The sequence below is a fragment of the Asterias amurensis genome, chromosome 1 (assembly GCF_032118995.1).
Source record: "Asterias amurensis chromosome 1, ASM3211899v1".
Taxonomy (NCBI): domain Eukaryota; kingdom Metazoa; phylum Echinodermata; class Asteroidea; order Forcipulatida; family Asteriidae; genus Asterias; species Asterias amurensis.
Window position 1 is genome coordinate 25,520,834 of NC_092648.1, and position 25,472 is coordinate 25,546,305.

At 37.9% G+C, this 25,472-nt stretch overlaps 2 protein-coding genes across 4 annotated transcripts; one reads left to right on the forward strand and one right to left on the reverse strand.

Moving 5' to 3' along the window:
- Positions 1–865: 865 nt before the first annotated feature.
- LOC139934491 (deubiquitinase DESI2-like) lies at positions 866–12,805 on the forward strand. 3 transcript variants are annotated; one of them, XM_071928762.1, is made up of 6 exons: positions 866–929; positions 4,893–5,056; positions 6,928–7,000; positions 8,312–8,405; positions 10,084–10,225; positions 12,569–12,805. In XM_071928762.1, exons 2-6 carry the CDS (start codon positions 4,982–4,984, stop codon positions 12,758–12,760), a joined length of 576 nt encoding a protein of 191 aa, XP_071784863.1. In that variant the 5' UTR covers positions 866–929; positions 4,893–4,981; the 3' UTR covers positions 12,761–12,805. The 3 variants fall into 3 exon arrangements, with proteins under 3 accessions (XP_071784863.1, XP_071784857.1, XP_071784849.1); XM_071928756.1 differs by lacking the exon at positions 866–929 and adding an exon at positions 1,353–1,753; XM_071928748.1 differs by lacking the exon at positions 866–929 and adding an exon at positions 1,354–1,749.
- A 7-nt stretch (positions 12,806–12,812) lies between these two features.
- On the reverse strand, positions 12,813–25,424 carry LOC139934464 (coiled-coil domain-containing protein 97-like). Its single transcript, XM_071928711.1, has 3 exons — positions 25,371–25,424; positions 23,918–24,565; positions 12,813–23,215 (listed from the first exon to the last, which is right to left on the reverse strand). The coding sequence occupies exons 1-3, from the start codon at positions 25,417–25,419 to the stop codon at positions 22,752–22,754; spliced, it is 1,161 nt and encodes a 386-aa protein (XP_071784812.1). The 5' UTR covers positions 25,420–25,424; the 3' UTR covers positions 12,813–22,751.
- Positions 25,425–25,472: the final 48 nt, after the last annotated feature.

The window sequence follows — 25,472 nt, forward strand, 5'->3', positions numbered from 1 at the left end:
GGCGGGGCGTGTAAGCTTGAAGCATGCATGGAGGGGGCTTAGAAATAGCCATGGTATGCTCCTTCCTTATGCAGAAAAAATAAAACCTGCTTTTCTGGTAACAGAAAAGCAGAAAAGTAGAAAATGCATTTTCAAAAAACGATCAATCTGCTTTTCAGGTAGCAGAAAAGAAGAAAAGGAGAAAAAAATGATATAAAAACCCATATAATCTGCTTTTCTGCAATTCTGATACCAGAAAAGCAGATGTCCACTTTCCGTCCTCCATACTTCCTCCATGCTTGAAGTTTTAATTTTAGTTGCCGCCTGATTTTTGCGGCAATTCTCGTTGAGTGAACCATAGAGTGAACCTACTTACTAATACCATGGAGGTAGAAACACACAATGGAGGAAGACATTACTGGGTTATGGTTGATTATCATTCTCACTTTTATTAATATTTTGTTGATTAGATTACTTATATTTCTCCCCAAGTTTTAGGTATCAACAATCTTTTGCCAAAAGACCAGTATTATGAAGGGCCTGTATAATCATGATTCTAACATAGTTATTTATTTTGTTTTGCCGTCTCCTTTTCCCCCACAGCCTTTTAGCCTGAGCCTCATTCACAATATTACTTACTTTTTCCCCCCACCTCTACCCACCCTTGATACTGTCCGTTTCCATGGAGGTAGGTGTTTCCATCTCCTAGTGGTCGAGCCAGTCCCTTCCCTTCAACCACCCCCCCCCTTTGTCCCCCTATTCATTGTTTGGCCTTGCTTTTTTCTGTATGCTTCCTAACCCCATTCATGTATTTCCACTTCACTGCTTATGTTTCACTTGAGTTACCTGTTCATGTTTGTTGTGTTGTCATTGTTAGCCTTCGATTAAGACGTACTGCTAGGGTCGAAACGTCATAATTTTTGCATTTATACCCTTGGTCCATTTGGTTGGTAAGTTGTTTGCACAGCTAATTGTATTTTCTCATAATTCAGAATTATATATTCTGACACATTTTGCATAGAATTTAAAAGTGTATTATTTTTTTACTTCATGCCGGGGATAAGTCCATGTTAACTCACCACGGGCTTTTGCTTTTGATATTATACATACAATGCATTTTAAGAAATGCAATCGGGGGTAGCATCGGCCAGCCCCATCAGAAGTACCCATCATGATGACTCTCCAACCTGCCAAACAAGGTGGGCTAGGAAAGATAAAATAATGTCCTTCTCCTTGCGCATCCGCCCCCTTATTGCCCGCCTCCTCCTCCGTAAGATTATGACGTCAGTTTTAGTTGGTAACCCTACTGTCATCGCAGTGGTGAATCATCCGGCCGGCGGCTGGGTGCTCGTATAATGTTGTAAACAAGTAACGTTGTCATCTCGTCTTTCAGCAAAGTCGCCCCTTGCAAAGTCGCCTTGGTCGACTTTGCAGTAAGCGGCCGGCTTTGCTAGGCCGGCTTGCGGATGGCGACTTTGTTGGGGACGACTATGTAGTTGCTAACTTTGCACAGGGACGAGGTGACTGGGTTACCACTGCATCAAAAGACTGTTGCGTCGAGAGGAGATCTATACTTACTAGCTTATTAGTGAGTGTATCATCAATGTAATAGTGTTGATCGCAATGCTAGATCGGTCTTTCCGTCTAAACATAATGTCGTACGTTTTATTTGGATGGATTTGTAGTGAAAAAGAAAGTACCATGCACTAAATATAACATCAAGCAAAACCTATCTTATTTGGATCGACTGCGGATCCCAACAACAGTCACGTACGTATGTATCAATGTCACTGTTTTAATACTCCTAGAACTATTTCGGTTTCGTTCGTCCGGACGAAACCGAAATAGTTTTAGGAGTATGTTTTGTATAGCCCCACTTGTGTGGCCAAGGATAGCTGAATCCTTGTTGAAGGATTCAGCTATCCTTGGCCACACAAGTGGGGAAGTGGGGCTATGTTTTTTATTGCCTTGTAGTTTTGTAGAACGGATAACTTTCCGTATGGCGCCACCACTTTTTCACTCATTTTTACAAAAAGGGATATCTCATTGTTGAGGTAAATTAGATACTATATTATTTCATATCAAAATGTGCCATACAGAAACTTTTCCTGTAGAACTTGTATTCGTTTGGTCCAATCCACTCCGTATCCCCATGATTCCCGGGCCGCGTCTTCGGTCCGTATCCCCTGTCATTAAAAAATTAACAGCATTTACAAGCTACTAACTACCAAACCATTTTTTTTATTGTGTAACTGTATGTGTAAGTAAGTACACATACGCATGATACGTTAGTTTGTTTTTAACCACTTGACTCTCTGAGTGATATTGCTTGGTGAGGAGTTTTTTACTATAACTTAGTTTGTATGGTGCCGACATTCTTGGTGACGAGTGGTGCCGAGTTTGCAAGGTGCCGAAGTGTCTGGTATTCATAAGAAGCCTCTATAAGCCTATTATGCTCCTTGGACCCAAAGTCAAGAGATATCGCATACAGAAAACTAGTTTGGGCTATCAACCCAATCAACCGGCACCAACTCTTAGGACTGAAATAGTTTAGCTTTTGAAAGAAAACAAGTATTCTGCTGGCTGGTAGTCATGCACTTTAAGTGTTTAAATATGTTGTTTTGAGGCAAAACCTCAGAAACAACAGAAACAGTTTTGAAACCTTTTCAAGAAATTTAAAAGAATAATTTGTACTGATTTCTCATTTAAATGCCAGTTTGCTCAAGGATAATTTGTTTACCCTCACACACGCTTTGGCCTCGTGCATCATGAAGAGCTATAATAGTTCATAAATAGTTTGTGTCTACGTCAATGTTGTGAGGTAACCAATAGAGAAGTAATTAGGACTTCTAGATTTTGAGCCACTCTAGAAAAAAATGCGTCCTTAAACCATGATAACTGCAGCCAGTAACCTAGTAAGTCTGAGAAACGCACACGTAGTAAACAATGACTTAAAGATGTTTCCGTTTACTTGATGGGCTAACATAGAGTATAATCGGGGAGGGGAGGGGATCATCAGGGACCATGTGGGGCATTAATAGTTACCTGAAATGTATTTAAAAATGTGCATACATTTTGAAAGATATTTGATGAGTTCTTTTTGTGTGGGGAGGTCTATGACCTGAACAAATGTGAAAACCGTGGATGGTCCCTAAAGCATAAACAAGGAAACGTTTATGTACATGTTTGATTAACATCGACAGAAATAACAAAGATAAGTTGGCTCTGCTTGACAGTAATTTCCTCAATGCAATAAGAAATAATGTAGTTCAAGATCCTTTATCTGGTAAAATGTGTATCTGTTCCGTCCCAACTTGATAATCGTCCCAACTATAGTTGGGACTGGTCCCAACTTGAGTTTTAAAGTTGGGGCGTCTCAACTGTAGTTGGGATTTCATGGACCAGACTGTTTAGACTTGATTTCAAGTCTGAGACTGCGGTTATTTCTCTGCATCAGTTACACAGAATTGACTGCCGTTCCAAACTGTACCTATGGGTTGACTGTCCCACTCGGTGTAGTGGGGTAGGCCTGGGTTGATAATATTTTAGCTGAGTGGTAGGGATGGTCTTTACCAAAGAAGATGGGACAGTCGTTACTCTAGTTGGGACCCCCAGTCCCAACTGTAGTAATGACTGTCCCAACTGTAGTGAGGATAGACCAAATTTATTTTATAATATTTTATTGAGGGATGGTCTCAACTGTAGTTGGGACAGTCATTGATACAGTTGGGACAGTGATACTCTAGTTGGGACCTCCAGTCCCAACTGTAGTAATGACTGTCCCAACTGTAGTGGGGATAGACCAAATTTATTTTATAATATTTTATTTGGTAGAGATGGTCTCAACTATAGTTTGGACAGTCATTGGTACAGTTGGGACAGTCGTTACTCTAGTTGGGACCTCCAGTCCCAACTGTAGTAATGACTGTCCCAACTGTAGTGGGGCCCCAAAGACCAAATTTAGTTTATAATATGTTATCTGGTAGAGATGGTCTCAACTGTAGTGGGGACAGTCATTGGTACAGTTAGGACAGTCATTACTCTAGTTGGGACCCCCAGTCCCAACTGTAGAAATAACTTGACTTCGCTTGTTCAAGTTGTCTTGGCCCCTAGTCATGTTTATTTGTTTGATGCCCACAAGTTCATCTCTATTTGTACAAGTAGGCTCAAACGCGTAACACTGTAATTTTCAACATAACACTATATTAAGAATTTCTTGAGAATAATTAATTTACCCACTCAAACCCTTCTACTATGCACCGCCACGCTCCAGCCACAAAAGTACCGTCCCTTAAACTACACTGCTAAACAATTACCGACTTGGTTTCAAGACTAGCTCACACCATGAGGCAGTCTACCACACCCCATGGACACACTGGTTTAATCTGTGCACACACAACCAGCACACAGCAGCTAAAACAACCCTGGTACCCTGCAATGCGCTGGTACCCTGCATTACTGTCTCAAGTTGGGACGCCCCAACTTTAACACTCAAGTTGGGACCAGTCCCAACTAAAGTTGGGACGATTATCAAGTTGGGGCGGAACATATCTTTTGCATTGAGTGCATTCAAATTTTAATCAAACAAAAAAAACATTTTCACAATCATAACTATTCGGTTCGTAAAACTTTTCTTGGTTATGAGTAATGGGGAGAGGTTGATAGTATAAAACATTGTGAGAAACAGCTCCCTCTGAAGTGACATAGTTTTCGAGAAAGAAGTAATTTTCAATGAATTATATATATTGAATGGTTTTGGTTGACTGTGTACTGAGTATGCATTCACCACATGATACCATATTGCTGCCTTTTATGGTGTACATAGTATAGATTTTGTTGTCCTGATGTTGACAAAAACTGTTTTGAGAAATAATTTTGACCTTGAGTTCTTCCCATTGATGCATGATTTCCAGATCCTTGAGCTGGGAAAGATTGATTGAAGATTCTTAGGATATAACCCTTCCCAATTCGAGTGGCCCCCCTGGGGCCTGTCATCAAAGCAATGTCTTCCGGAATCTCCAATGGGGATGTGAACCTGCACTTAATGACTGAGGTGCAACTCAATGTTTACGATATGGTAAGTAAAACAATATTTTTTATTTTTTTAAATTTTTATAATGCAGTCGCCAGACACATAAGGCCTGAAGGCCACTTCAAGGTGTGGGCTACAATCAACTATCCAGGGGCTGTTGCCGCCCACTCTTGGGGCTGAAACAGGGTTACCCCCTTTATAGTCCATATAATATGAGTAATAACACATTGCAAATTGGCAAAGTCTCCCATTATTTGCGAACGGTTGGAAAATGCAATGTAAATATAGAGGCCTAAAAATATGCATAAACAATTGTGTGACTTGTTCATGGAATAATAGAAGCACATTGCAAATGAGGACTTTAAAGTAATGATCTCCACAATCTCTGTAGAACAACTTGTGTCGTTTCTGTGAAAAGTGTTTTTATCCCCTTCTAAATAAGGTATGCAAATTGGCAGCTACATCTATGGATGTGACTGTTGCTAAGGGTGTTGCTAAGGAAGTCCTACACTTTTAATGCATGATGACACAGTGATTAAGACATAGCTGTAGCCATAGTCGCCAATTCAGCCACGACCTAGATATCATTTTATACAGACACGAGCAACAGCTTTAAAAAAATTGTCCTTTAACAACAGATGTGGATTTGCTATTTGCCAGAGTTTGTTTTACTGCAATTTGTTACTTGTACAAACTGATGCCAAGCGCAAGTGTAATTGAAGTCAGATCAATAATTGCGTGTAGTGCGCGGTGGTTAATTTAACCTTGCTCATTGTATTAAATATAGTCCTAGTCAAATAAGACTTTGTGGATCTTTGGGACTAATTCAGTCACTAATGACCTCACCTTTTCAGGATTTTATTCATTCGTTGGATTTTCCCTCTAAATGGCCCTGGAGTGTTTTTTTTATTTTGTTTTTAAAGAATTACAGATTGTGTGCTGTTAAGGTTGAGATCTCTCCAGATGAGATTCTAAACTTGGCTGCCTTCGCTGAGTTAAACAAATGGAAACGTGCATGCGTTTACGCAGCATTACTCTCTCAGGCAATGATCCATCGTCATTTGACCTCTGTGAGGGCGCTGTTTTGGGCTTGTGACGTTCTATGCTGGGGTTTACACAGTTGAGAGCCCTGCTCAAACTTCCTGCGAATGCAGAGCAAATTTTGACGTCACAGGCCTGTTTTCACACAGAATGTTTGCAGGAGTTGAACAACTGTTGCAAATTGTCCAATGTGAATTTTTGATATCAAAATTTGTAGCGCATTCGCATTCGTAGGAAGTATGAACTGGGCTTTGTTGCCAGATGTTTATGAAGAATATATAAAAAAACACGTTTTGTTCTCCCGCTACAAATTAATGCAACCAATCGTAGTAATCAACTTATTATGCGTTATAATCAGTGACAGCTGTAATTTTAACGTGTGAGGGCGTGTGTAACCCAAATACAATCAACTGTTTTGTTTTCTGTTATTATTATTGTCTATTTGGGAAAAAAGACAATAGAAACAGTAGTCTGAGTGAACTTCCTTTTTGAATGAGATGTTTATTAAAAGTTTTGTGATACTTGAGGTGTGTTTCTTGTAGCAATGAAAAGTCGCAAGACTTTGCTTAGTGTTGGAGTTTTCCTCCCACATCTTAAACTGAATTGTTTCTGTAATCCTTAAGGTTACTATTTAATCCTTTATTTTGGGTTTTCCTCCCAGCATGTCAAAATTAAAACTGAGCATCTCTTCATCATCATATTCAGGCCTATAAGTCACACAATTCTTGTCACTTTTGAGGTTCCCTTGGTTCTGTTACCCAACAAATGTAATTAATTAATATTTAACCCAAATCGTGAGTTTCTAAAAGTCACCCTACATCTACATGTATAGTATTTAAATAACTGGTTTATCATTTATTTCCTTATTAATTTAGTACTGGACCAATGAGTATACATCAACACTAGGTCTTGGAGTTTTTCATGCTGGCGTGGAGGTCTATGGGAAAGGTATGTAGACTTCATAGACTTAAAGTTATCAGTGAAATGCCAGTTTGTTATGATTAAAATATATTCAAGAGTGCATGCAATCCTTTTCAAAAGGAACATGTAATCATGGGTGTATGATTTGTGTTAGTGTGTTCTTTACAAAATAATGTAATTTTACATAATATGTTTTGGTTGAACAAAGAAAATTTGACTAGAGTGGGATTTGAATAAACGACCGTCCTGCGCTCTACCAACTGAGCTGTCTAACCTTTTTTTGGCAGTCTGTCATCATAGGTAGCTCAGTTGGTAGACCGCCAACACATTAATCTGGAGGTTGTTGGTTCAAATCCTATGCTAGTCAATTTTCTTTGTTCAACCCCAAAATATTTATTGTTCACCCAGTCTTTTTCCTTGTGGTTTACTACTTGGTACCTTACATAATAAGATTAGTTAAAGCCATTGGACCCTTTCGGTACAGAAAAAAAAAAAAAAGTTCACAGATTTACAAATAATTTACAGGGTTTACAGAAGGTAATGGTGAAAGACTTCTCTTGAAATATTAGTCCATGAAATGCTTTACTTTTTGAGAAAACGGTAAAACAATATAAATTCTCGTTAACAAGAATTACGGATTTGTTATAAACACATGTCATGACACGGCGAAACGCGCGAAAACAGGAGTGGGTTTTCCAGTTATTTTCTCCCGACTCCGATGTCCGATTGAGCCTAAATTTCCACAGGATTGTTATTTTATATATAAGTTGTGATACACGAAGTGTGGGACTTGGACAATACTGTTTACCGAAAGTGTATAATGGCTTTAACCAAGATAAGTGGACAGTACATTTCATGTGAGAAGAGCGTGGTGAACTGTCATCAGCAGAGTGTGTGTTCGAATTGAGCAAGGATTTTAACACAAACTGCTTCTTAAAAATTAGAAGGTAGTGCATTGTGCTTTACCAGCCAGGTTCCTAGTGGATGATACCCATACCTAAATCATTCTGGACAGTGAAGTGGGATAACCCTGTTTCAGCCCCAGAAGTAGGTGGCAGCAAGCCCCTGGTGACAGTTGATTTGGGTTGAGGGCCCAAATCAGTAAAGTTTAGCCCTCACCTTGAAGTGGCCGTCTGGCTTTGTGATGATAGGCGATATTTTATAGTAAAACAAAAAGATACAAAATCAAGAGGCACAATGTTTCATGCTAGCAAGCATTTACTCTTTCATGGCCAAGAAAACATACATGTCCAGCTCACAAAAAAGTGAATAAATTATTTCACTTGAAATGAGTTATTTCATTAACTTGTCTAATTTAATTATTTTCCTGATATGCAGAGTATGCCTTCGGTGGTCATCCATTTCCCTTCACTGGAATATTTGAAATTGAACCCAGAGATTGTGACGACCTCGGAGAGCAGTTTCAATTCAAGTAAGTCTGACTGGATTACACATCTCTCATGCCATGATACCCAGGTTTGAGAAATTTCAGACTTTTATCTGAATACAGTCTTTTTAAAGCCAGTCTGATGAATAAAACCAGCTGTTATTTATATAGAACTTGAGGCATTGCATGGTGAGCTATCAGTGGCGTAACCAGAGGGGGGGCAGGGGGGGCCGGCGCCCCCCCCGCTCAGAACCCTTGCCCCCCCTCTTGCCCCCCATATGAAATCAGAGATAAGTATATTCTTATAGGCCTTATATATAAATCGTTTAAGGCTGCATAAAATGCTGCCGTAAAACGGAAAACTTTTATTCATTATCAGTAGGCCCTATGTGGACTATAACATGAAAAATGCGTGGAAACGCGCGCGCGATCATATTGGCGGTAAATGTTTGTTGTGGTTTTGCGGTTACAGAGAGTGCAGGATGTGACAAAGTTCTGTTAAATACGTGGTGGTCTGAACGCAGACCAATAGCTCCGTAAACACAAAGTCAGATCATGGAGGTAGAAATTTCTACCTCCATGGTCAGATGCACTACAGAGAAATTTACTACAGCACAAAAATGGCCAGCGAAAAAGGTTGCTTAGACCATTTCTTCTCCTTTGAAGCAAGCGGTGCAATTGAGAGGTAGGCCTATTATTTTTAAATATCCGTTTCGTAACTAAAATGTGATTATTAAACACCCACAATTTCGATCCTGTATTTTTTTTGATGGCTTACACTTATTACAATAAGGCCGAGTAAAAACAGAAACATGTTTAGTGTCTGGGTTTCTCAAAAATAAGGAAGGAGGAGGGGCTTTTTATTTTTTATTTCAAGATGGTCGCCATGAATGTCAAATATCAACTGGTTTTTTTCTGCTGCTGAAATACACAAAACATTAATGAAACAGTTTGGTCAAGGCATTCAGACAAGACATTCAGATTTTTTTTTTTTTTGCTGAGATCATTTAAAATAACCCTTTTTCAAAAAAAAAAATTAAAAAAAAATGTGCATAAAAAAACTTAAGAAAAAAAAAGAGGTGTCCTGTAAAAAGGAAGCGGGCGGGGACGCTAAACATTTCTATTTTTCTATTTTTACTTGGCCTAATATTATTATGTTTTGGGTATTTACACACCCACAAAGCCTAGTTGAGAATACCGTGTACAACTCTAAATTGGTACTTGTTGACCACAGTTGGTAATTTAATCCTTTTATACAGTCAAAAAGTTTTATCTTATACAAAATGACATGTTCTCTAAGATTTTGTTGTTTTCGCAATCTTTTGTTACATGCTGACTATAGACTGTTTCAGAACTGCATTGGTGTGTATCAACTATATATCAGTTAACATATTTAATAATAATCTTGCACTTCTTTGGCCCCCCCCAAATTTAATCTTTGCCCCCACTTGCCCCACCAAATGAAAATGTCTAGTTACGCCACTGTGAGGTATCAATAAATATTTGGTTTGCGGTAACAGGACAGTTCTTTTCAGAACTGAGAAGTCTCCTGAAACCCGAAAATCTACTCTGCGGTAGTAGAATATAGAAGGACAGTTCTCTACAAAAAACTCTACCTGGCAAATCAATACACACATGGTGTTACCACAAAGTAAATATTCATTGACACCTCACCATGCAATGTCTCAAATTCCATATAATGTGTACTGTTTGCTAATTACAGGGAGTCCATATCACTGGGAGAGACGGATCTTCCAGAGGATGCAGTCACCAAGGTCATTGATTGCCTAGGCAAGAAATACCCCGGAGACGAATATCATCTAATACGCAAGAACTGTAACCACTTCGCCCAAGAATTTGTTCAGGTATGCCTGTGGATTGCTTGTTTTCAAAGAACTTGGGGGGAAGAACTGAGTAAACGGTGCTTAAAGACACTATTGGTAATTGCTAAAAGTAATTGTTAGCATAAAAACCTACTTGTTAACAATAAATGGAGAGCTATTGATAGTATAAACCATTGTGAGAAACGACTCTCTCTGAAGTAGCACAGTTTTTGAGAAAGAAGTAATTTTCCACTAAAATATTTGAATTTGATTTTGAGACCTCAGAATTAGATTTTGAGGTCTGGAAATCAAGCATCTGGAAGCACATAAGTACGTGTGACAAGGTTTTTTTTTTTTCCATTATTATATCACAATTGAGTTCAAATTTTCACAGGTTTGTTATTTTGTGCATATATTGAGATACATTAAGTGAGAAGACTGGTTTTTGACATTTATCAAAGGTGTCAAGTGTCTTTAAAGGCACTACACACTATTGGCAGTTACTCAAAATAATTGCATAAATTAGCATAAAAGCTTTCCTGGTAATGAGCAATAGAGAGCTGTTGATAGCATAAAACATTGTGAGCAACAGCTCCCTCTGAAGTAACATAGTTTTTGAGAGAGAGGTGATTTCTCACTCAAATATTAAAAGACTTCAGACCTGAAGCCTTTTATTAGACATCTGAGTGCACACACATTTGTGCAACAAGGCTTGTTTTTCTATAATTATTCTCTTGGAACTTCGATGACAACTTCGATGACCAATTGAGTCCAAATGGTTTCATATTTTTTATTTTATGCATACACCAAGTGAGAATACTGGTCTTTGACACTTACCAAACGTGTCCAGTGCCTTTAAAATGCATTTATAAATACCTCAGACAGTTTCGCTATTCCTATTGGAGAGCGCGTCATGTGGGTGTGTATAAACCTTTGTTCATGACCAGTAAAAAGTGTTGAAACAGGGGCGTGACTCGCGAGCTTGCACCTACTTATAAGGCAGCTATTGGTCGGGACAGTTGTGCCAAATCACGCGATACGCGCGACGCGCACAGCGTTCCCTTATAAGGAGTTGTTTACCCGAGGGCGGCGGAGGGCCTTACCATTTCATAGCTGGAGGGGTGTTGTGTTGAAATAAATCATTGGACAATTACAGTTTTTGCATTTATTTTACTTTTTGACCAAAAGTGTTCATGTTTTTATTGACCGAAAAGGTATTTAAATGAATGGAATCAAAGTGTGTTGAATTGGTTTTCAACTAGTGGTTTAAACCTGCCGAGGCGTGGTTCTTGATAACTTATCTCGACTTCGTCTTGGTAAAATTATCAAGAACCAGGCCTCGTTGGGTTTAAACCGCTAGTTGAAAACCTCTTCACCACACATTGATTCCCTTATTTATACTGTGCAACATAGAAGTGAAGCACAGTTCTGCAAACATTAAACAAATTACCGTGAACGAAATGCAATCAAAATCCCTCATAAGCATTCCCTTATAAGGAGTTGTTACCCCGAGGGCGGCGGAGGGCCTTACCATTTCATAGCTGGAGGGGTGTTGTGTTGAAAGAAATCATTGGACAATTATAGTTTTTGCATTTATTTAACTATTTGACCAAAAGTGTTGATGTTTTATGACTGAAAAGGTATTTATGAATGGAATCAAAGTGTGTTGACTCGGTTTTCAACTAGTGGTGTAAACCCGCCGAGGCCTGGTTCTTGGTAATTTATCTCGACTTCGTCTTGATAAAATTATCAGTCTCATAAGTGAACTTAATCACTATAGCTTGCAAGCCTGAGGAAACCTGTAAACGAGGATGTTGGCTTTATTGGCCAGAAACACTGGGGTTACTCCCTACTCTTCCAAGAAAACTGCTCTGGGTTCCTTTACATACACTACAAATTCTAGTACAGTGAAATGTCCCATCCGAAGGACAAATCATTCATAATTTAATCTTGCTCATGGACACAAGTGCCACAATTAGGCCTCAAACCCACACTCTGCTGATCAGAAACACAAGATCTTGAGTCCATTGCTCTTAACCACTCAGCCAAACTGTTAGGAAAACAAAGTTGTATTTTTTTGTCAGATATAAAGAAATCCTATACAAATAGGCACAAAAGGTACTGGTTGAATACCAGTACCGTTCCAAATCTCCCTTTCCAAGGGGTTATTGTGAAATCCCAGATTCTGTTGTTATTTGTTGTACACAAATGAGGGTACAAACCATAGATCAATAGGCTGTCACCATTGTTTAAATCATTGTTTTAGGTGAGGCAAGTCTGAGAATTCAGCATACAACGGCTGATTATCGACTTCTGCTTATCTGCTTAGCTGTGACAATATCTGTCCGATTATTAATACTTTTATCTCTTTCTTTATTTTACCAGATCCTATGCAGGAGAGACATCCCCAGCTGGATCAACAGACTAGCCACAGTCGGCGCCCGCCTCCCCTTCATGGAGAAGATGCTCCCCAAGGAATGGCTCACCCCTTTAGCATTAGAACCCTCAATCAAGGAGCCTGAACCGTCCCGCAACCAGACCAGTACGGGTGCTGCTAGCAACGGTGGGAACAGCTGATACCTAGCTCTATCCCTACCCCACACTCCCCCCCCCCCCCCGCCCTACCCCCTCCTTGAGAAATAATATTTATTCTTAACATGGTTTGTTCTTCCTGTTTATATCTATACAAAAAAAATGTAAAGAAAGAAGAAAACAAAAAAAAAGTAGAACAAGTTTTTAATATATATCATTGACAGGAATTTTTGTACCATTTATTGGACATCAGTTGTCTGCTTACCGTAGATGACAATTGCTGAGTTTATATTTTAGGGAAAAAATGATGTGTTTACTATAATTACTAATGATTGGAATAAAAGGTGTTCTAGAGAAAATGAAAGTTAAGTTTAACACTGTATAAAAGTCTCTGTTTGAAATAATGCACAGAAATATGATTAATCCTAGCTGACGATTTTTTACTCACCTTGGGTCTTAGAATAAAATCCTTGAAAATATTTATGAAATTGAAGTATGTTTGGATGTTTCACTCAAACTGCATTCTTTTTCAAAGTCTTCACTTAATTTTTTTGGGGGGTGCACCACCTTGAAGTATTGAACGCAAGATAAAGCACTCAATGCAATAGTCACTGTTTATTCTTGAGATACTTAAATACCAGCAAAAAGAATACTCACTCAAAACACAAGTGAGATCAATCTTCTTCCATTCAAATTGAAACAGTTAAAATCTGAAACTTAGTTGTTGTGTTACTGTAGTTTTCCCATTTCAATTCATGTCTTGTAAAAAAAACCGCTCTGGTCCAGTAAACATTCTGAGCTACTAGTCCTTTGGACTTGTTGTTATTCCTTCTCAGAAGTTGGAGTCCCCCGAATATGCTCACGTAATGCAAATTGTGTGGTGTCTCTGTAAACCTAGCTTTGCCCAAGGCAGTCGCATTATTCACTCCGAAAAGACGCCGCTGTGAACCCACCCGTATACCCTGTGCTTAGCGTGTGTAAGCACACCGCACGACCCAAGTGATACACTGTCACATCGCTCAGCGCCCATCATATGACTGCTGTGCACAAGTCATCTGCACTAGTACCACTTATCCGCATGTGGAGGCCGTGGCTACAGCCTCTGCACGCAGCTAGTGTACGGGGGCGTTGTGTCGTGCAATGTGGTTACACACATTTTGCGCAGGGGGCATACGGGTGGGTTTTTACAGTGGCATTTTTTCGGAGTGAATAGTTCGACTGCCTTAAACAAGGCTACTGCAAACCTAATAAATATCTCTGTGCAAAACATACACTTTACAACATGAAATTGTATTTGAGAGTTTAACAATATATTCAAGTATTCTTATGTACACTTATGAAAGGTAACAAGGCATACTCAGCAGTCACACAGATGAAAGAACTTTGGCATGCTCTGTATTTCTATGGCCTGTTCACTGCCATTTTGTCAAAAGGTCTTATTGCTAATTTCAAATGAGTACAGTAGTAATGCAATGTGTGGGTTGAACAATTACTGACATATAGACAAAAATTATTTTTCTATTGCAAGCACAATGCAAACATGATATTGTATTGCTCTGATTTTGTCCAAATGTAACAATTTAACTGTTTTTTTACAATTCTACACGTAAATCGACTCCCAAATGGTTAACACTTTCAGTTGTTTTTCATCAACTGTTCGTACTGATTTAATTGGCATGGATTCTGGGTATACCTTTTACCTTGGACATTGAGTTAAACATGCTGTGTGATTTTCATGAATTGGAAAAAATACATTTGAAAATTGCTAATGGTTGAGGTTTCACTAAGTCGTTCTGAAGAAGCTATAGACCATGTGACTTGTGACGTCACAATGATAACAAAATAACAAAAAAGCCTCAGAGCCTGGAGTTCTGGCATGGTTTTTACACAGCTCAATCTTGCATTTGAACGTAATTACATTTTCTGATTATCAACTTTTGATGTGAAGAAAAGGAGTACATCCTAAACTTTGTTCAGCTGGTGTTCTTACAATTTAATGTGGTAAGTATGTAAAAAAAATGTGACATTTCTCAAATGACCACTTTTAGTATGTTGCCTGCCCAGAAAAGCCCTGGAATGTACACATACAACATGTACAGGGTCACTATTTTTGTCAAGCAGTTCACTTCGTTATTAATGTCTTGGATGGGAACATCTAAAGCCTGGTTCATACTTCCTGGGAATGCGAAGCGAATTTTTACGTCACAGGTCTGTTTTCACAGCGAATGTTTCACAAAAGTGAAACACTTCAACTTTTGTGCATATCGCGTTAGCATTCGCAGAATATATGAACAGGGCACGTTCTGTCTGTTAAAGACACTGGACACTATTGGTAATTAGCAAAGACCAGTCTTCCCACTTGGTGTATCTCAACATAAGCATAAAATAACAAATCGGTCATCAAAGTTGCGATATAATAATGAAAGAAAAAACACCCTTGTCACACGAAGTTGTGTGCTTTCAGATGCTTGATTTCGAGCTTTCAAATTCTAAATCTGAGGTTTCGAAATCAAATTCGTGGAAAATTACTTCTTTCTCAAGAAGTACTCCACTTCAGAGGGAGCTGTTTCTCACACCGTTTTATACTACCAACCTCTCCCCATTACTCGTTACCAAGTAAGTTTTTATGCTAATAATTATTTTGAGCAATTACCAATTGTGTCCACTGCCTTTAAGGGTCATCGGCAGTGAACATATTAAAAAGAAGACATGGTCTATTGCATTTCTATTTCCCCCTGTTTATAATTATAGCCCACTCTTTTATTTTTGTTGTATTTGGAAGATATCGGTTTATGCAGAACCAGAATCAGAGAGCCTGTGAATATGTAACATATCTGTATATTGTGATATTCTCTATCGGGAACAATTGGATTAAAAAAAAGAAAACTGTATTTAATGAACTGGAAATTTTTACATGTACTATATAAAACTACAGGTAAAGAGTTGCAATAAAACCACTATGCACTAATGGTATTTATAGTATAACATTGACATTTCAGAAGACGAAAGAGAAGAGAATGGCAAAGAGAAGACATTTTAAATCTTTAAAGCACCTTTGGTTAAGAGTTTTCACGTATTCTGTGCTATGATGGCGGTATATTTAAGAATCTGCTAAAATTAAAGTTAGTGTTTCATATTTCATTGAGCATGTATTGTAAGCACCTTATAAAATATTTTGTTAACAGGTTGTAGTTTTTATTTTCTATTTAGAGAAAACATTTTTTTTTGTTAATGAGAGATTGCCTTACATCAGAAGCTCAGACGACCACTTTAGGGTGCTGGCTACACTTAACCGATTTGGGCTGTCAACCCGAATTGACTGCCACCAGGGGCATGTTGCTGATGGTGTCTTTCTAAAGACCCTATATACAATGCGCAGCACGCATAACGCACATCTCCTGTCTGCCATTTTGGATGTAAAACAGGCACAAAAGGATGGTACTTGTGTTTACCCACCAACAAATCATGAACGTCTACCATTTCTGCCTTTTCAGGGGAGTTCATTTTCTTTTGTGCACGTTTTTGACACCCAATAGGGTACAAGATACTCACGTGTATGCGTGCTGCGCAATGTGCATAGGGTCTATTGAAATGATGCAGTGTTACTTTAGGAAGATTCTAACTCAGTGAGAAGAAACTGTTGTCCATTTTGTTCAGGATATTTCAACTTATACAGTCTTGTCCTGGATATACTGACACAAACAAAAACTTACTAATGTGCTAAATATACCTAACATCTAATAATGATCACTGTGTGAAGTTTAGGCAGATAAACAGTAGACAGTGTACTAACATAGTTTCACCTGTGACAGGGAAAAACTTTCTTTTATTTTCGTAGTATAAAACTATTTTTTGAAGTTCATATATGGCTGGGATATATTTTAATATCCAATAATTTTGTTTTGCTTATTAGGTATTTAGTTTACAGAAGTATTTTGTGAGATTTCTCTTGATAGTCTTTTTTCAGTATTCAACATAATTTGACGTGGTTTTGGCTGTAATGTAATGGGAGTGTAAAAAATGTACCAATATTTGATATTTATTATATTATTTTACTTGAATCTCAAATTGGACTCCGTGAGCTCTTGCCGTTTGTTTTAACTACAGAGAGGAAAATGCTGTTTTTTTTTTTTTCAATATTCATTTTGGTTCTTACCCATATACATCAATGTGTGTTAGCACTGTATACTCAGTACTTACTTGAGTTCTGTTGACAAATTCAAAGGCATATTACTTTGGTGGGATTTGAACCCATGACCTTTGCAATTCTAGAACAGTGTCTTACCAACTAGACTACCGATATGGCCCAGTGGCTAGATGCAGTTTGAATCCTATGTTGTTGGTTTTTAACCATACCATTTCAAGTTATTTTAACCACAATGGAAACTGTATGGGTAAAATGCCAATCAATGTTGGGTTGAACAAAGAAAGATTTAAACCTGTGGCCTCCAGATTGACGTGTAGGCGCTCTACCAATTGAGGTATCTAATCACGATGTTGGCGGTGTCTCTATTTTGTCAATATTTTTGTTTTGGGGTGCCAGTCAGGAAGCCATTCAACCTGTAACTGCTGTATAGCCAGGGATCACACCCAAGTTACTGAAACAAACAAACAAGGATGCAGCTTTTTGTTGTTTTATTTTTTTGATTTTTGTCGTGTCATGTTGTTGTTTTTTGGGGCAAATAAAAGTGAGAAGCTGTTCAGAAAATTTGTTAGGTTTGTAATTGTCTAAATCCATCATGATGGCTTGTATTTGTATTATACTTTTCTGTGTACATGTATTATCTTTTGTTTCACTCTTAATTGTTTGCTATGTTGTATTAACCTTTGAATTATTAATCTTAGATATGTAACATTATGACTGATAATAAATAGAGGTTTGAGGCACAGAGACCCCCCCCCCCAAAAAAAAAGAACAGAACAAAAAGAGGGAAATACTTCTTGTAAAAAAACAATGCCCTATACTGGTCAAAAATGTGCGGCACTGTGCAGTACAACTGTTGGTGAAAACACTCCATTGGTATTCTGAAAAGGTTCCACACTCTTTTTGTTTTAATTAATGAAAACAAATTAATGCATTTATCATTGAAAGCACATTCACCCATCCACGGTAGAACAAAATAGGTCAAAAATGTGAGGCACTGTGCAGTACAACTGTTGGTGAAAACACTCCATTGGTATTCTGAAAAGGTTCAACATTCTTTTTGTTTTAGAAAGCACACTCTCCCATCCATGGTAGAACAAAAAGCCAAGTGAGGAATAAACATGTGCAAGTCCTGTTATTTAGGCTGGATAATAAAGTCATGATATTGTGAGGTTTTTGTGACTACTCGCGTCTATGATTACAGAGCTGGAATGTGTAGGAACCAAGATTAGCTCTGACCGTGCTCAGACCATAGAGGCCTAGACACATATGCTTAGAGCTCAGACAATGCCTGTTGAAATTTTGCCCAAAACTTTCTGATATCCTTATCGGAAAAGCACTTTTCTCTGATGTTTGTTTCCCAGACTTCTATAGACCTTTACCATAGAGTTATATATAACTCTATGACCTTTACCAAGCTGTCATCATCTTGGTCATGTGCCCTGATTTCATATTCATTGCGCAAACATGGCACCACGTTATTATTTTGTCCAGCCTCAGTTTGGTTACAATGAGTTGGAATGGAGTACAATCAAGATGGCCACACTGTGATAAAGGTCTATAACAGCTGCTTCCTCAGCAGAAACTGCCATCTAGAGTATTTCTTCCAGCAAAATTTGCTTAAATCAGAAAAAAAAACACTTGCAGAACAACTACTGCATATGTAGATATTGTTGTTTTTATAAAACACTCATTGTATATACATGTTTTGATACAATAAAGGAGCCTTGTAATTCGGGTACACTCATGTAACTATTCAACTTTGTACTTATTAGAAGAGTTGAATATATTTTGTGATAGTTTGGTTTGATGACATGTAACTTCCTCTAATTCCATCAAGGTGCATTAAAAATTATGGAGAGGAATCTCTAATTATATGCCAATGTACCATGTTTTTGCTCACTTATCAAAACTTGTTAATGTAACAAAATGTAAGACTTCTTTGTGTAAATGGTTTAATTCATTTAATTTTAGGGTACACTTTTCAGTAAGGGCCATGTCACACGGCAATTTATAGGCAACCAGTTTTAGTCAATGTTTCAGAAGAAAAAGTAGTCACATTTGAATGTTTGTTTTTTTTTTAGTTTGGGTTCGTAAGACACTGTTTGAAAAAGGACTCATGGTGTTTCCATAGTGTTTCTGTAGAATGCATTGCAGTTGGTTGCCTGCAAAAGTTTCCTTTTGTGACATAATATATTAGTATTGTAATATTCTGCATTTTGTTGGGAAAAAGGTAGGATACAAAATGGTTTGATTTTATTGTTAACTTTGTTGTCAAATTAAATTGTTGGTATCATTTCACTGCCAACTTTTAAATCTCAAAGACAAGTTGTATTTAATCAATGTTTAGTTTTGCACCAGGTAGGCTGATACAAAATACAATATTTGCCGCCTGTGGTTTTTTTCACAGAAGTTGGGAAAGTACAGAGTGTACATAAAATCTGAAACATGATTAATTAAGATTCAGACTTGCGTTAATTTCATTTTTTTTCCTGTAAATTTACAAAAAATCTGCCTTTTCGAGTTTTCACTTCTCTAGTGTTGCAATTGCTATTTTTTTACCCGAATAAGTAGCATGTAATTATACGTTTATTTATTTTTTATAAATGAAGGTAATTTGCAATGAAGTAAAAAACTGAGTGGAATGTTAAAAAGAAATTCTTTAATTTTGAAGAGCTTAAAACTCAGTAATTTATATAATTATTTTATTATGTTAGAGAAATGTTTGCCAAATTGTGCATAATACTGAATGACCTGGGCCCAATTTCATAAAGCCTGTAAATCAGCGAAAAAATTTGCTTAGCATGAAATTTCTTCCTTGATAACAAGATTACCAACCTAATTTTAACTTGTTGCATATTGCTTGTTACTGGCATTCAGCTGTTGTTTGCTTATCCTGAAAATCACTTGGAAATTTGGTTGGTAATAATCCTATGTTATTAAGGAGAAATTTCATGCTAAGCAAATTGTTGTGCTTACAGGCCTTATGAAAGTGGGTTGCCTCTAAACTGCCTGGAGTAACATTACCCTGAGATGGTACAGTAAACAGGTGGCTGTACAGCCACAAATTTACAAATTATTTTGAGGGCATCGGCAAACAACTCTCTGTGTGTGCTCTTAACCGTGTTACATTTACATGTCCAGTTCAGCTAAAACATTTGGAACATGACGTTTAACAAACCCTCCCCGTGGTTCTTTCCCCCCCCCCCTTCTTAAAACAATGTCGTTATCTCAGACTCATGCTTATACGCAGACCGCATATTGAGAACCAACATTAACCGGGTGCCGCTGGGGAAATGGGGACCAGGTAAGACTTGGCCAGGAGTGTAGACAAAATTTTATATTTGTTATAATCATAGCGACACAATCACAGATGGATTAATGACACCCCACAACAGGGAATTTAGTTTTAAAATACAGTGATATATGAACTTTTGGTAGACTCATAAATAGTAATGTTTTATTAAACACTATCAATTGAACAATTTGTGTTTTGATCCTTTCTTAACAGTCGTTTCATTGTTTCATTAACTGCTTTATCGTACATATTTGGTGGAAAGTTAAAATAGCCTCAGATAATTTGAAGAATGCATTGTTTTTTATAGTTATGATAAGTAATATTTAAGTGGAAGTTGAACAAAACGGAGATATGTGAAGTTCCAATTGCAATTAAAGGGAATAAAATTGCTACCTGAATCCATAATTTGCAGTGTCCATGGTTAATTTGACAATACGACACTGCAACCATCAAATTTCAGAAAACTGCGAATACAAACGTGTGATTAGGGGCTGTCCACAGAAAAGAACAAGTCAAAACATTTAACATAATCTGTATCAGAGAGATGTGTTTTCTATATGAGTTAAGTAGGGCCTACAGATTAAGTTAAAGACACTGGAAACTATTGGTAATTGTCAAGGACCAGTCTTCTCAATTGGTGTATCTCAACATATATGCATAAAATAACAAACCTGTGAAAATTTTAGCTCGATTGGTCGTTGGAGTTGCGAGATAACTACATGTATGAAAGAAAAAAACACCCTTGTCACACAAAGTTGTGTGCTCTCAGATGCTTGATTTTGAGACCTCAAATTCTAAATCGGAGGTCTCGAAATCAAAATCGTGGAAAATTACTTCTTTCACAAAAACTACTTTACTTCAGAGGGGGCCGTTTCTCACAATGTTTTATACTATCAACAGCTCCCCTTCACTCGTTACCAAGTCAGGCTTTATGCTGATAATTATTTTGAGTAATTACCAGTAGTGTCCACTGCCTTTAAAGGTGTACAGTTATTGGAACAAAAATTCATTCATCCAAATGGTAGACTTGTGGAGAACTTAACGACTTCTGCAAAAGTTTACTCCATTGGTACTGTCAAAACTGTGCTGACAAGATTAAACTTTCCCAAGAAATATGCTAACTACATTCACGCATGCGTAAATACACTATTGGTTGGCAAACACCATAGATTTGTATACACACAAAAGTATGTCATGCCACCATAAGTGTTAGTTTGCATTCATGATGTGCAATTGATAATGGGGAGGGTCTATTACTGTTGCATGTTTGGTGCTAGAATTACTGTAAAGACATGTTATGACATTAAAACTTTCCCAATACAATGACAGTGAATGGCTGAGAAAAACTTTCATACTTAGTAGTTCTTGGAACACATTTTTTTTCCCTTTGGGAAATCTGGAGATACAACAATCTATTGCACAATTCCCATGGATAGGCCTAGCACACACCAATATACACAGATATAGACGTCTTACAAAAACAAAACCCATATCTTGGCATTCATTTCCTTGAAGTCTCTGTCACACTATTCCAAACTTAATTTACCATTACAACCTCTCCTAAACAATGATTAGTTAAATGTAGACTTTTAGTATTGGAGGAAAAATTTGATCTAAATTTTCCTACATGGTATTACAAAGCAGCTATTTTAATTACCACTGACTTCAAATTGATTTGCATGGCATAAGTTTGCACTAGCTATCAGAACTCTTGGTAATAATTTGGTACACATGGGTGTTAAAGGAACATGTTGCCTTAGATTGGTCAAGTTGGTCTTTGAAAAGCGTTTGTAACCGTTTTCTATAAAATGCATATGGTTAGAAAGATGTTTTAAAAGTAGAATATAATGATCCACACACATTTGCCTCAAAATTGCGTGGTTTTCCTTTTACTTTGCGAACAAACACGGTCGGCCATTTATGGGAGTCAAATGTATCTCAACCCAGGTTAGGGGGAACTCTACTAGATCATAACCCAGGTTAGAAAAACTCTTTATCTCACCACAGTCACGGGATCTCCACACTGATTAGAGGAGTTCTACTGTATCTCAACCTAGGTTAGAGAACTCTTCGATATCTCAACCCTGGTTAGTAAAGAGGAAACTCTTAAATATCTCAACCATGGTTAGTCAACCCAGATTAGAAAAACTCTGCTTTATCTCAACCCAGGTTAGGGGGAACTCTACTATAACATCTCAACCCAAATTCTTCTCACCACCAATACTTTCAATCACACAGTTGCTATCTGTAAACCTACTCAGTTCTTACCCAAACAATCCAAACTACCAACACCACAGACTAGATTAGATAATAGAATAGGTTAATAATTTAGAATAGAAGCTATATTAATTGAATAAATTTTGAAGTAGTTATCACAGAGCATAAAAAGGGAAATTCTGAAAGGTATAAGATTTTTTTCTGATTTATACAACAACAATCTATCAATACTGATTCCCACGGAACTAATCTGAGTAGATGTCTTTCTTGGTCTTAGAATAAAAGGAAGCTAAAGAAGAAAAACCCACTGCAGCAAGCAAGAAAATTGGCATTAGTGTTAGATTTATAGCAGAGTATTAAGAAAAGTAGAATTTGGTTTAACAACTCTCCATGTCTTCATTTTCAAATGAGTCGCAAGTGTTCTTTCCTAATCCACCACGTCCACATGATTTGTTGCCATCATCAGCTGTGCAAGATCTGACTTTACCCATCCTTCCCATGATTCCCTCTTTTTCATCAAACTCCTCAGGACGACCCCCAGGACCATCATTGTCGTCTCTTCCGCACTCCTCCTCGTTCAAGCTCCACTTCTCCTCATCCTTGTCAAAATATTGCTCTTCTTCGTCTTGAGTTCTGAGTACCAACGAGTCGTACTCTGCGTTTCCGTCAACGGTGGAGTAGTCAAAATCTTTCTCCTGTCCGCTGAGAAATCTGAGGTGCATATGATGAAGGAATTCTTGCCTCATCATGGCTCTATCCTCGTCGGTGGCTGGAGTCGGTACTCTCTCGGTCACCTTCGGTCTGTTTTTTTGCTCGTGACTGGTTGAAGGGACGGCCGTATCTGAGAATGAAAGTAAGTCGAGTTATATGCAATTAAATCTGAGAATGTAAATCCATCATCAACATATTGTCAGTTTATTTTTCACTGATACTTTTGTGAGTTCGGCTAAACCTTATCGTGAGTTTGAATAAATAGCTTTTCCCTTTTGGTCATTTAACTCTACCATTTTCCATAAGTTGATCAGTCTGTTGAAGCTGTAACAACACAGAGAACTGTGTATGTTGTGCTTATAGTGGGTAGGTCTACACACAGATGATTGGACTCTTACACAATGGAATTAAAGGTCCACACAATGTTTTTTCTTTGTTAAATTTGGTCCCCACAGGGAAAAAAATAAAATGGAATAGAACAAAAACAGGCCCCAGAACTGTGTCCCAAAGTGTGTGTGTATAAGCAAATACTTTCACCAGGTACCGCTGGCAGCATATGTGTAGTATCATACAAAAACAACATATTTGAATGGTCAGACAGTAGGAGGGTTGACCATGTATTGGGTAAGCATTCACAAAATTATTTCTTGGGATGACACAGTATGTGGTGAACATTCAAACCACACAGTGGGTGATATTGAATGGTCAGATAGTAGGAGGGTTGACTTTGTTCTATGAAACGTTCACCACATTTTTCTTAATTCTGGCAAAAGATTTTGATTCAAATTTGTTGAACTAAACATCCAAAACATTGTTCCCATCGTTTCCTCACCTGCATCCTCATCACTTTCTTCTTCTTCTTCGTCTTCATCTTCTTCTTCTTCTTCCTCCAACATGTCATCCTCCACCTCCTTTTGCCTCTTATACAACTCCTTCGTTTCCTGCTCATCCATAAATGTCATTAGAATACTCGAGAACTTCAAGTCACTTTGGCTGACTGGAGTTTGAAGTCCTTTCAACTCCTCAGCTGTCATATATTGTCCAATGTACTCCTCAAACATAAATGGGTCTCTGTCCTTCATTGCTTTGTCACTGAAGTATGCTCCCGCTTTCTCAAGTTGTTTCAGGGCTTCATAGCGACGGTTTCTGACTCCCATTCGTGATTTCCTAGTGCTCAGGCGTCTCCTCGCCTCCTTCAGATAAAAATCAATCTCATACTCCCCGAAGAGCTGGTCGAAACAATCCAAGTCCTCTTCGCGGAGAAAGGAGTGGAAGCGTTCCAGGAAGATGGCCGGTTTGTGGTCGAGGAGTTCCGACAGAATGCTGAGTTTTTCTTTCGGAGACAGATCTTCCTCACCCCGCTGTTGGTTTTTGATGCGTGCTTTGCTGGCTGCGATATGAACAAGCATTCTTTGTCTAGCGTCAGGACTATGGTCTACATCTTCAGAAGGATGTACTTCGCAGGACGCTGAGCTGTCACCTGCAATTAGAAATTAAAGTACAATGTTTGAATTGTTGAAAGTCATTGAAATTTATGTCCTACATTCCAAAAAGTTAAACTCTGCCTAAAATCTGTATCTGTTAGCTAACTGTACAAACGGCTGGTGTGGCTATCCCGTACGTACAGAACGTAAAATGGTCCACAAATATGCAAAATATCAAATATGCAATCTGCAACTATCATCCACAATACACATAGGTTGACAACAACAACAATTTACAAATAGATTTGGGAAAAGTTTCCGTATGGCGCCACCACTTTTTCATTCGATATGAAATATATAGTATAGTATATTTACCGCAATGAGATATCTCTTTTTCTAAAAAACAGTGAAAAAGTGGTGGCGCCATACGGAAAGTTATCCTAGATTTGATTAACACTTGCAATATTAATATTGGAACTTTCAACAATTTTGCTAAAAAAAACACACACCTCAGTATAATTGGTTTGTCAGTATAATTGGACAATTAACTAGAATTAGAGAATGGGCCCTGAAATCCTCAAAAAAAATGTTTGACCTTGACGGTTGCACCGCGCCGTCGAAGTCAAAATTTCAAATTGAGAAGAACAGCGCCTCTCACTCACAGCACTGCTGATGCAGCAGCGCAGCAGAGAGTGCAGCAGTTGAGTTGAGTTAATGGATGGGCTAGTTTTATAATTGAACACACGACGATGTACAACACATAGTTTAACAAACAAGCTTCATTTTCACTCTCTACTATCACTTCTACAATACTAATCTCTGTACTACCTGCAAGGTAACGCCATTAAAGAACTAACTCACCTTCAAAACATTCCTCTTGGCTGTCATTCTCATTTGATATGGAAGCCATTTTGTTTTTAAATTTCAATGAATGTCAAAATTTACTCACGTGTAAAAGGATAC